Source organism: Physella acuta, unplaced genomic scaffold, assembly GCF_028476545.2.
Source record: "Physella acuta isolate Inbredline_101_S28 unplaced genomic scaffold, ASM2847654v3 ptg000376l, whole genome shotgun sequence".
Taxonomy (NCBI): Eukaryota; Metazoa; Mollusca; class Gastropoda; family Physidae; genus Physella; species Physella acuta.
In genome coordinates, this window is record NW_026731895.1 from 297,501 (window position 1) to 310,648 (window position 13,148).

Sequence of the window (13,148 nt, forward strand, 5' to 3'; positions counted from 1 at the left end):
CCTTGTGTATCATGTCCTCGTGTATCATGTCCTCGTGTATCACGTCCTCCTGTATCACGTCCTCCTGTATCATGTCCTTCTGTATCATGTCCCCCTGTATCATGTCCTTGTGTGACATTTTGTCACAGTACGATACGCACCACTGAACCAACATCAGGAGGAAATCCCCCTTGTACAAGATAGGTTTGGTTGCAATTAAACGATTTTCTGGGATTTTGTTAATCCTCTTCAGTCCCCTGAAGGCTATCATCTCGCTACTATATGCAAAATTTTCCAAACGTTTTTTGCTATGGGCTTTGTTTTCCAAAATAATAATCATTAAAAAAGTTTTTAAAAACCCACGTTTTCTGATTGAACTAAAAAGTAGAAAATAATTGCTATACATCACAATAATGCAAGCGATCACTCTACTATAAGCGATGAAAAACGTGGGGCGCCGAAGTAAAAGTTATATTACTATTGATTAGATAATACTATTGACTTTTATTAGGGAGCTTGTAGAGAGTCAACAGTATTAGAAACTGTAAGAAAATCACGGCGCCCCACGTTTTTGATCGCTTATAGTAGAGTGATCGCTTGCATTATTGTGATGTATAGCAATTATTTTCTACTTTTTAGTTCAATCAGAAAACGTGGGTTTTTTAAAACTTTTTAAATGATTATTATTTTCTACTTTTTAGTCTTTGTCTGTTTGTTTGCATTAAAATCTTACTATCGATTTTATCTTTTCACTTTTTTTTGGGTAAACGAAGACAACTCGTAAAAAGACAACTCGTAAAAAACACGTTGTGTGAATACGTTACTGACTAGAACACATAGATTTGAACCCGTGTCGAGTGGGATAGCAATCGTGTGCCCAACCACTCGACCATATCGTCTCCCCCATACTGGCCACCAGTTGTTACGGTTGTTTGTACACAAACATCGCGTGAACACTACTCAGTAAGCAAAGAGGGAGAGTACCAAACCTTGTTTTCATCAAATTACAGTTACTGGGTTATGCCCCCTTTTCCCTACGTTTTTACTACAATTATATAGCGGTCTAAAATGCTCAATAAAATGTTTCCATGGATCAATTTAGTAATAATAACAATTGAATATTCTATGGTCATCGGAAACAAAGCTTCCCTGAAAATTTCAGCGCGCTAGCTAACTGGGAAGTGCCCGAAATATCGATCTCAAGATTTGATTGGAGAACCAAACAGACGCGAAAGCAAGTTAAAGAAAACGTGGGAATTAATTCACCTATCACCCATTTATAAAAGTAAGTGATGAGCGCTTTGTTTCTATTTTTTAACAATGTTTCATTATCACAAAAATACACATTTTTTCAATAGAAAAAAGTTTTTTAAAAGTATTTTATGTTAGGCATCATCGCGTTCAAGACATCTTTTTTCTGTTTTCATTCATCATTTTGGTCCACTCAGCGCAAAAGTACAAACTTAAAACGTTACCATTTAATTAGATTTTGGGGAAAGTGGATAATTCGTAGCCCCTAATTTAAAAAAAAATACTGTTTGCCACGCTCAGTGTTTTCATCCATTTTTCAGCTTGCGACTGGGTCATATTTTCCCTGCTAGTTCAAGCTGAATGACAAAACAAACTGGCGAAAAGCTATGACTACACAGGGCTAATCGGATTACGTTTCCAACCGAGACGAAAAGTTTGGCCGGATGGCTGTAATGATTTTCAATTTGTTTATCGTCTGCTTTACTCCACGACGTTTTTTTTTTCGTGGCTATGATGGTCGAGGCCGGAACTCTCCATCGCAAGGTGTGCATGTATGCAGAGGCGTCGCGGGGCGGGCCGGGGGGGGGGGGGGGGTGGGTGCTGACCGCGCCGGCAACACCACGTAGGGGGGGGGTGACACCAAGACGAAAAATTGCAAAATGTATAGAAGAAAAATGCTGTTTGTCTGAATAAGTAATGATTAATTAGAGTTAAAAAAGTATTTTTCACGATCCCGACAAAGGGAGAGCAGGGAGGGGGGGGGGGGGAAGGGAAGAGAGGTGACACCTTGACGAAAACTTGTTAATTATAGAGAACACAGTGCTACATCCAGCTGTATCAATAACCGATTATAGATACACATTGTTACTATCAACTGTGCACAACTTAGAGCTATCACCGCGTGAGGGTGGGGTGTGTGTGTGGGGGGGGGGGGGTGACGCCAAATGCAAAATGTACAGAGGAAAAAAGTTAATTTGAATACTCTTAATAAGTGATAAGTCGGTGAATGTTCGGGGTGGGGGTGACAAGATTAAACTATGAAAATGTTGCTTCTTCCCACTTTAATTAATAGGTGAATTAAAATAATGTGTGCACACATTTACAGCATTCGTCAAAATGGGCGGTGGGGGGGGGGGGGGGGGGGAGTGTGACACCAGTTTTAACTATATACAATCACAATTAAAAAGTGTTGTAACCTACTTATCAACATGATCACAAATAAAAAGTGTTATATCAACATAATCAAAAAAAAATGTTAACTACGATAAAAACTACTACGACTCACGTTTTTCTTAGTAATTGTATAAAAGTATAAAAGTGTTGCATTATGAAATATTTAAAGATAATCATTTTAGTTTCTTCCTTTACTGCATTATATAGATAGCTATTTTTAATGTTTTTTTTATTAATTAAAAAATACTTTCAAATAGCCTACATAGCGAAGCATATGAGTAAATCTAATAGTAACATGTGTTTACTAAAAGAAATTTCATAACTAAATACTAATTAGAGATGTTTTCGTTTAAAAAAAAATTCATAATTAAATACTAATTAGAGATGTTTTCGTTTAATTAGCTAACTGGCAGTCAATAGAAACTATTTTTTTTAGCTTTGGTAAATTGGGATAACTCTGTTAGTATTTGAGACAAAATAACTTGTTTATGTCCCAATACGACAGGGAAAGTGCTCATTTAGTTGCGGAAATAAAACCAGTATAGAACCATTTATAATATTAAGCTTTTAAAATATACATTGAAATTTTAAAAATATACACATGCTTTTCTTTACAGTTATTTAAATAGTAGTTCATTTTTACATTTTTAAAAAAATCATTTATTTTCGTCTTCTTATTGCATCTAATATAGAAAGATGAAATGGATTATGTGCCTTTGTATGTATGTATGTGGCACTTATTTTTTGTAGAACGCATGCATATAGTAGAAAACAGTACTGATTATTTTTTGTATTTGCATTTGCATTTGCATTTGCATTTGCATTTTAATTGGCATTTGTATTTGTATTTGTTTTTGAATTTGTATTTGTATTTGTATTTGTACTTGCACTTGTATTTGCATTTGTATTTGTATTTGTATTTGTATTTGCATTTGTATTTGCACTTGTATTTGTAGTTGTATTTTTGTTTTTATTTTTATTTGCATTTGTATTTGCATTTATATTTGCAATTTGCATTTGCATTTGCATTTGCATTTTATTTTTTTTTTATTTTTATGTTTTTATTTTTTTTTATTTTTTATTTTTAAAAATTTGTTAAAAATTTAAATTTAAATTTAAATTTTTAATTTTTAATTTTTTAAATTTTCTAATTTTTTAAATTTTCTAATTTTTTAAATTTTAATTTTATCAGTATTTGTATTTGTATTTGTATTTTTTTTGCTTTTTTAATTTTATTTTGGGTTTGCGTGTATCTTTGTGTTTGTATTACGTTTGCGTTTGTGTTCGTATTTTTGGTTCGGATTTCAGTTGGTTGTGGTTAGGGTTAAGTTAGAGTTAGGTTTAGGGTTATGTGTTATTTTCTCAGACGTCTATATTTGCATTTAGACAATTAATTGGAAAGTAAAATATTTCCTAATCCCGGGCAATGCCGGGCATATACTGCTCAATAAACACACTAGTCACAGATAGATTTTTTTTACAGAGGCCAGTGCAGGGCTTGCTAGTAAAACGTTTTTTATTCAACTTTTAAAGAAGCAGATTGCAATAACGAGCCAGAATGGGGATTAAACGACCTTAAGCTGATTAACAACGGCTATCAATTATTAAGGTGGAATCAGTCTTACTGAAAATAAATCAGTTATGAGAGGCATAGATTAATGTACAGTAATTTAAATACACGCCCGGAGAGCAAGATATATCTTTCAAGCAGTAGATCATGAAATATGAGACATGCTCAATACGTGGTCTGTTAATCTGTTTTCTTGTTGTGGTTTAAAGGGGGGGGGGGGAGGGAGGGGGGGGGCTGTATATTTGCCAAGACGTTAATACTTTTATCGATGTAAGCATTTACAAAATAAAATACTTAAAAAAAACTTTTTAAAAAACCACGTTTTTCTTGTGGACTAAAAAGTAGAAAATAACTATTTACATACATTTGATGACAAAAAACGTGGGTACGTTCACCATCAAATTTCCCGACCCATCTGCCCGACCCACGTTTTTTGTCATCAAATGTATGTAAATAGTTATTTTCTACTTTTTAGTCCACAAGAAAAACGTGGTTTTTTAAAAAGTTTTTTTTAAGTATTTTATTTTCTCCTTTTTAGTCCGTTGCTACACATGAAAAACGTGTTTTTTAAAAAAGTTTTTTATATAGTTTATTTTCTACTTTATCTAATGACTTGATTAAGTATGAATTGACTAAGTGTTTATAAATACACGGACTAAAAAAATCTTGAGCGACCAGGATTCGAACCTGGGTTGTCGCGGCCACAACGCGAAGTACTAACCACTATACGATCACGGCCAGCGCGCTCACATCGATTGGGGCCGAAGTAACTGTGTCAACAAGCCTCCAGTCTTGTCGGTATCTTTAGAAATCATGTCCTCAATTTTATGGTCCTTTGGGCGTAATTAAATTAAGCTAATTACGGTCTCTAATTGCTAGTTTTTATGATTGCATCTGAAATTGTTAGGCGAAAGTAACCTGCATGCCAAATTTCAGATCTATAGAGCAATCAGAAGTGGGCTAATTTTCGATGTCAATTTTAACAACAAACACATCCACGCGAAGCTGAGTTAATAATAAAATACTTAAAAAAAACTTTTTTAAAAACCACGTTTTTCTTGTGGACTAAAAAGTAGAAAATAACTATTTACATACATTTGATGACAAAAAACGTGGGTACGTTCACCATCAAATTTCCCGACCCATCTGCCCGACCCACGTTTTTTGTCATCAAATGTATGTAAATAGTTATTTTCTACTTTTTAGTCCACAAGAAAAACGTGGTTTTTAAAAAAGTTTTTTTTAAGTATTTTATTTTCTCCTTTTTAGTCCGTTGCTACACATGAAAAACGTGGTTTTTAAAAAAGTTTTTTATATAGTTTATTTTCTACTTTATCTAATGACTTGATTAAGTATGAATTGACTAAGTGTTTATAAATACACGGACTAAAAAAATCTTGAGCGACCAGGATTCGAACCTGGGTTGTCGCGGCCACAACGCGAAGTACTAACCACTATACGATCACGGCCAGCGCGCTCACATCGATTGGGGCCGAAGTAACTGTGTCTATAAGCCTCCAGTCTTGTCGGTATCTTTAGAAATCATGTCCTCAATTTTATGGTCCTTGGGGCGTAATTAAATTAAGCTAATTACCGTCTCTAATTGCTAGTTTTTATGATTGCATCTGAAATTGTTAGGCGAAAGTAGCCTACATGCCAAATTTCAGATCTATTGAGCAATCAGAAGTGGGTTAATTTTCGATGTCAATTTTAACAACAAACACACGCGAAGCTGAGTTAATAAAAACGTGTTAAAAACGTGTTAACAACCTGTAATATAGGACCTAATTTAAAAAAAAGAATGTTATGTGTATCAGTTTGTTTACAGTTTTCATTACATTTTAAAAAAATCATTAATTATTGTACTATTCAATATTTTTCAAGTATTTTGATAATTAATATTCACCAACCACTAGTCGCAAATATAATATATCGTCCAACCACGTGATGTATCAATCAGACTTTGCCTGACCAGCTTGATAAGTTACATTGCTGATAACTCTAGTGACGTTTTATAAAGAATCTGGCAGTAATTACCGAGTTTCAGCAGTTAAAACTCACCAATTTTGCAAGCAAAAAAAAAAAAAGTAGCCTATAGAGAAAGTCTTGTAATTGTGCAAAAAAAATCGAAATTTTTATAAATCTCGACGTTTTACACCTCACTGATACAGAAAAACATAATTTTGCAATCTTGTCCGTATGTCTGTGCGTCTGTTTGTGTGTCTGTGTGTGTGTGTGTGTATGTAAACACGATAACTTGAGTACCGTTACAGCTAGGTTGATGAAATTTCATATATAAGTATTTTATCAAAATCGTAGATCCGTTTCAACTTTTGAGCGATTTCCGATAACCAGAAGTGGTACTTTTTTCACTTTGAATTTTTCAAAAGCCTATAACTTGAGTACTATTTCAGATAAATAAATGAAATTTCACTTGTAAGTAAAAATCTGATCCTCTACCTTCTATCAAATTTTGAGTAATTTCCGTTGACCGGAAGTAGTAATTTACGCTATTTCCAATTTCTCCAAAAAACGCTTGTAAATTTATAAAGTACTAATAATATTCCGCACTATTATGCACATTTTGTTTTGGCGTTTGCTTGGTGCGCAATTCTTTTTTCTATGAGATTCTATTCTATTTTTAAAAGGTTAAGTATTTAAAATGGATTAAAAATCATAACTATATCCCGAGTTCCCATCCCCTGTTGTTTTATATAAGAATATTCGAGAAAGTTTGGGGGAGATCACTCCCGGTTTATTCTTTTGCACGATGACAAGACTTTCTCTATACTTTTTACTTTCTCGTATATACGTAGTATAGAGAAAGTATTGTAATCGTGCAAAAAAAAAAATCGAGATTTTTACAAATCTCGACGTTTTACACCTCACTGATACGGAAAAACATAATTTTGCAATCTTGTCCGTATGTCTGTGTGTGTGTGTGTCTGTCTGTGTGTGTGTCTGTCCGTGTGTAAACACGATAACTTGAGTACCGTTACAGCTAGGTTGATGAAATTTCATATATAAGTATTATATTAAAATCGTAGATCCGTATCAACTTTTGAGCGATTTCCGACAACCGGAAGTGGTACTTTTTCTACTTTGAATTTTTCAAAAGCCTATAACTTGAGTACTATTTCAGATAGATAAATGAAATTTCACATGTAAGTAAAAGATCTAATTCTCTACCATCTGTTAAATTTTGAGTAATTTCCGTTGACTGGAAGTAGTAATTTACGCTACTTCCGATTTCTCAAAAAACTAATGTAAATTTTTAAAGTACTAATACTATTGCGCACCATTATACACACCTTTATTAGGCGTTCGCTTGGTGCGCAATTGTTTTTTACTGAGATTCTATTCTATTTTTAAAAGTTTCAGTATTTAAAATGGATTAAAAATCATAACTATATCCCCAGTTACCATCCCCTGTTGTTTTATATAAGAATATTCGAGAAAGTTTAGGGGAGATCACTACCAGTTTATTATATATGAGAAAGTAAAATCTGCATGCATACTTTGATGACGCATCCCCCCCCCCCTCCCCCCACACACAAACACCTCAAACAAAACTTTTGTGTCGGAGGAATCGATCCCTACACCAGTATATAAGGTGCCCTGTCATTGGCAGAGATCACCTTAGAGAGAAGTTTCCCTCTAGATCCCACCATGGCCAAGTTGATCCTGTCTGTCGCTGTTTTGTTTCTCTGTGGAGCTCTGGTGGCTGGGGAGAGGGACGTCCGCAGTAAGTTGTAGAAGGCTTTTGTTAGGTGTAGGACGGAGTATGTTGTATAGGGGCTTTTTTATAGGTGTAGGCTGGAGTAATTTGTATAGGGGGCTTTTGTTAGGTGTAGACTGGAGTAATTTGTATAGGGGTGTTTTGTTAGGTTTAGGTGGCAGTAAGTTGTATAGGGGGCTTTTTTAATAGGTGTAGGCTGGAGTAATTTGTATAGGGGGCTTTTGTTAGGTGTAGTTGGCAGTAAGTTGTATAGGGCTTTTGTTGTAGGCAACATTAAGTTGTATAGGGGCTTTTGTTAGGTGTAGACTGGAGTACAGTGGTCTTTTGTTAGGTGTAGACTGGAGTACAGTGGTCTTTTGTTAGGTGTAGACCACCGTAAGTTGTAGAGGGCTTTTTTAAATATGTGTAGACTGGAGTAATTTGTATAGGGGCTTTTGTTAGGTGTAGACCAGAATAAGTTAATAGGGGTCTTTTGTTAGGTTTAGACCGGAGTAAGTTGTATTGTGGGCTTTTGTTAGATGTAGGTGGCAGGAAGTTGTATAGGGGTCTTTTGTTAGGTGTAGACCGCAGTAAGTTGATAGGGGTCATTTTGTTAGGCATAGACAGGAGCAAGCTGTACAAGGGCTTTTGTTAGATGTAAAGCCATAGTAAGTATTACAGGGGGCTTCTTGTTATAGGCGGGTGTAAGTTTTACAGGGGGCTTTGCGTAAGTTATAGTCCTCATTAAGTAATAGAGATGACTTATGTTGGGTATGAGGCCGCAGGCATGGAGGGAATTATGTTACTTATCAGGCCGCAGTAATGTTGCACACGGGCTTATGGTAGAAGACCGCATTAAGTTATACAAGAGCTTATGTTAGTTGTGAGACCGTATCTATAGGGGGTCTTATGTTAGTTAAAAGGCGCACAAATTGTAGACATTTTTCTGTTTCTTTTGAGGCCAGAGTAAGTAATAGAGTTGCCTTTGTTGGTAATACGACCGGCGTTGTAGAGTGTCTTATGTATGTAATAATGGTGAGTATGTTGGTTATTTACTAGGCTGACACAATTTGTGCAGATGGCTAGACCGAGCACATTATTTACTCGTATATTCCAACACGATTTTCTTCAAACAGGCCTAGCTCCACAGCAGACATTGTATAGAGCACCATTATCTATTTGTGTATTTCAACACGATTATCTTCAAACATAAGCTCTACTGCAAACATTGAATAGAGCACCATTATCTACTCGTATATTCCAACACAATTTTCTTAAACAGGCCTAGATCTACTGCAGACATTGTATAGAGCACCAATTTCTACTTGTATATTTAAACACGATTGCCTTCAAACAGGCCTAAATCTACTGCAGACATTGTATAGAGCGCCATTATCTGCCTGTATATTTAAACACAACTGTCTTCAAACAGGCCTAGATCAACTGCAGACATGGCTGGGAACTGCCACTGGGGGTGCCACGCCTACACTATCCCCTCTACAGACTATGTATAAATTGATGAGTGCTGACGAGAAGGCCAACCCCTTCTGTAAGTTCTAACAACAAATTTATAATCAACACAGACTTTTCGATATTTACATTCATGTTTTCTAATGCTTTTTGTAATTCTGCCACGGGCTGCCCAGTCCACAGTGTTTCTTTCAGACTTTTTTCTCCGGAGGGGGGGGGGGGGGGGGGGGGCGCACTTGATATTTACGGGGGGCGGACTAAATTTTCCGGAGGGAGGGGGGGGGGCGGACATAGGTAAAGTAAATATTTTCTATATGAATTCCATTACGTCCGGCGGGTGGGGGTGGTGGACTTTCTCCTCCCCACCGAAGAGATGCCTGGAAAAAACTCTGCCAGTCCATTCCTCCATCCAATGCCGTCTCTGCCCCTGTCACCTTCTCCCTCTGGGCATCGTGCCCTGCATGATTATCTTTGATAGATCACATGACCGTGTCACATGACCATACAACTGAATTACTTGACGATATCTAGCTAGTTCTCAAAAGGACAAATCGTATTGATGATTCTTTCTCGAACCTCTTCATTTTTATATGAGTTGTGGATGACTATTTAGGTATTTCAATCACATATCGAACGATTTTACTCAATAAATTGATGTAGACTAAAAATAATCATAATGTTTCAGAGAGAATAGGGACGTTTTTTTTTGGACAAAAATGTAGAAAGTAATTTGTTTTACATTTGAATTGTGTAAGAAATTGTTTCAGTTCTAAATATCCTGCTTTTAAAATAATTAATCTGTACTGTTGCAACTATCGACAGTCTCCATTCTGAGAAGCATGCTTACCCAGAAGAACACAGACTTGCCACTAGATAATTCAAATCATACCGACCGCAGTAAGCTCATTTTGACATTTGAATGAATAAAGAATATAATTACATCAATATATAGTAATATATATATATATATATATATATATATATATATATATATATATATATATATATATATATATATATATATATATACATATATATATATATATATATATATATATATATATATATATATATATATATATATATATACGCTTATATACATTTATATTCTATCTTAATAAAACTATATTTTACTTAGATTTTTTATTTTGTTTTCAGTTGAACAACTGAAAGCGGTAAGTCCATCATTTAGATTTGACTACGTCTAAGATGTGAAGCGTAACATTTTTTGATCTTATTCATCAACTCGTTGTGTTAGTTATGTTCCCACGTTTTCTTTAACTTGCTTTCTCTGTTTGTCTTTCCAATCAAATCTTGCGATCGAAATTTCTGGCACTTCCCAGTTAGCTAGCGCGCTGAAATTTTCAGGGAAGCTTTCTTTTGGATGACCATTGAATATTCAATTGTTATTATTACTAAATTGATCAATGGAAACATTTTATTGAGCATTTTAGACCGCTATATAATCTATATATATAATTCTCCTCTGCTAGCCATTAGAAAAAAAACCAGCGACGCGTACCTCGCGCGCAGTGAAGCGAACGATCACATGTCGCCACAGGCTTAGGGGCAGAGAATTTAGCTTGAACCGAGTTTAAACTTACAGGAGGTAGGCCAGTTTGGGGGAGACGATATGGTCGAGTGGTTGGGCACACGATTGCTATCCCACTCGACACGGGTTCAAATCTATGTGTTCTAGTCAGTAACGTATTCACACAACGTGTTTTTTACAAGTTGTCTTTTTACGAGTTGTCTTTTTACGAGTTGTCTTTTTACGAGTTGTCTTTTTACGAGTTGTCTTTTTACGAGTTGTCTTCGTTTACCCAAAAAAAGTGAAAAGATAAAATCGATAGCAAGATTTTAATGCAAACAAACAGACAAAGACTAAAAAGTAGAAAATAATAATCATTAAAAAAGTTTTAAAAAACCCACGTTTTCTGATTGAACTAAAAAGTAGAAAATAAATGCTATAGGCCCTACATCACAATAATGCAAGCGATCACTCTACTATAAGCGATCAAAAACGTGGGGCGCCGTGATTTTCTTACAGTTTCTAATACTGTTGACTCTCTACAAGCTCCCTAATAAAAGTCAATAGTATTATCTAATCAATAGTAATATAACTTTTACTTCGGCGCCCCACGTTTTTCATCGCTTATAGTAGAGTGATCGCTTGCATTATTGTGATGTAGGGCCTATAGCATTTATTTTCTACTTTTTAGTTCAATCAGAAAACGTGGGTTTTTTAAAACTTTTTTAATGATTATTATTTTTATAATGATTTTGTCTAGAATCTTGAAATGTCAAATTTGTCCCACTCACAGCTTGGCTAGAGGATGACATGAAGATGACTAAAGGATGACATGAAGATGACATGAGGACAGGGGCGGAACTACAGTGCCGCCAGACCCCGCATTGCGGGGGGGCCCGGGACGTTTAGGGGCCCGCAGCCGACCATAATCAATTTTTTTTACAGTTAAAAAAAATAATCTTCTTGCATTTTTGACTTAATGGATGTTTTGTAAAAAGAATATTGCAGCTACTGTTTGATTATCTTTATTCTATAGACACCATCTCGAGTCCTCTTTCTCCTACAATCAAACATGCTGTTGTCGGCAAAATTCTTTTGAAAATAAATCCATCGCGTGAAAGATACGCAAACGTTCAAACCACTTCCATGACTTATTTCCCTTTTTTTAAATAGTCAAATATATGTGCTCTTAAGCACATTTTAATAGATTTGCATTAAACAAATAAAAAAGCAATTACTTCTCTTAATTTTAAACAAGTTAATTAAAAAAGTCTAGTGACATTTGTGCGCAATTTCCTTATGTTATCTAAAAATAGCTCTGACGTATAATGTTGGGGTGCGTTCAAGCTAGAAGAACAATCGGTTTGTAGGTGTTTATGTAATTTTAAAATTTGTGACCGAACGAGAGAATATTTTTGAAAACTTTCTTCGGCAATATTGTTCTAAATTATGACAGGAATCGATTGGTACATGTTTCAAGTCGCTAAGTGGTCTGGTTGCCGAGATATGGGCCAAAAACTGCTTTTTTCCGAGATTTTTTGGCTTTTCTGGGAAATCCATGAAAGAAACCCGGAATTTTTATGGCCTATGTTCATCCTCGTAACTTGCTTAACATAATTGCTTTTGGAACTAGTCATCGATATTGCTTCGTTGAGGAGGAGATACGACTTAAAGCTGCGGACACACATTCATCCATCCATCCATCCATCCATCCAGAAATGACGGGTTAATAAACGCAATTCTCCAGAATGGAAATTGCGCTAAAAATACATAATAAAGAATGACAAGCATAAAACAGAAATGTATTTAAAACTAATAATATAAATACAAAAAAAAACATAAAAATAAACATAGGGCGAGAAACCATTATACATACACAGCTTTCATGCTTCATATTATTTCGACTGACGTAATAATGGAAGGCATTATAGCAAACATATTTAAACGGAGATTTTCTGAAAAGACTAGAATCTAGATCAAATAGCAGTCACTCCAATGAAGTGGTGTAACTTGTTTTTACATTTTAATAAAAACTAAGTATTTTTAATTATTTTTTAAAAACTCGAACAAACCCGAAATGAGTATTCTATGTATCATATTTTCGTCTATATATATATATATATATATATATATATATATATATATATATATATATATATATATATATATATATATATATATATATATATATGTGTGTGTGTGGGGCCCAAAAAATTTTTTTTGCGGGGTGGCCCATTTTTTCTAGTTCCGCCACTGCATGAGGATGACTAGAGGATGACTAAAGGATGACATGAAGATGACATGAAGATGACATGAGAATGACTAAAGGATGACTGACACACCTAACTGGGCTACTGAGATGTTTTCCGAAGGTTTTGTCTATTATATTTTCAGGCATTAAAAATATTTCAAAGTCTGGTGTTTCTGTTTTTATCAACCTACAATTAGGATATATT

General features: G+C 34.9%; 1 protein-coding gene across 1 annotated transcript in view; it reads left to right on the forward strand.

Annotated features, from left to right (window-relative positions):
- Nucleotides 1–13,069, forward strand: part of LOC131941911 (uncharacterized) — a 17,052-nt gene extending 3,983 nt beyond the window's left edge. Inside the window, exons 4-6 of the mRNA XM_059301515.1 lie at nt 10,320–10,336; nt 11,486–11,507; nt 12,977–13,069. Of these exons, the coding sequence (XP_059157498.1) occupies nt 10,320–10,336; nt 11,486–11,494 (26 nt within the window). The 3' untranslated portion in view covers nt 11,495–11,507; nt 12,977–13,069. The remainder of the gene's footprint in view (nt 1–10,319; nt 10,337–11,485; nt 11,508–12,976) is intronic.
- Nucleotides 13,070–13,148: the final 79 nt, after the last annotated feature.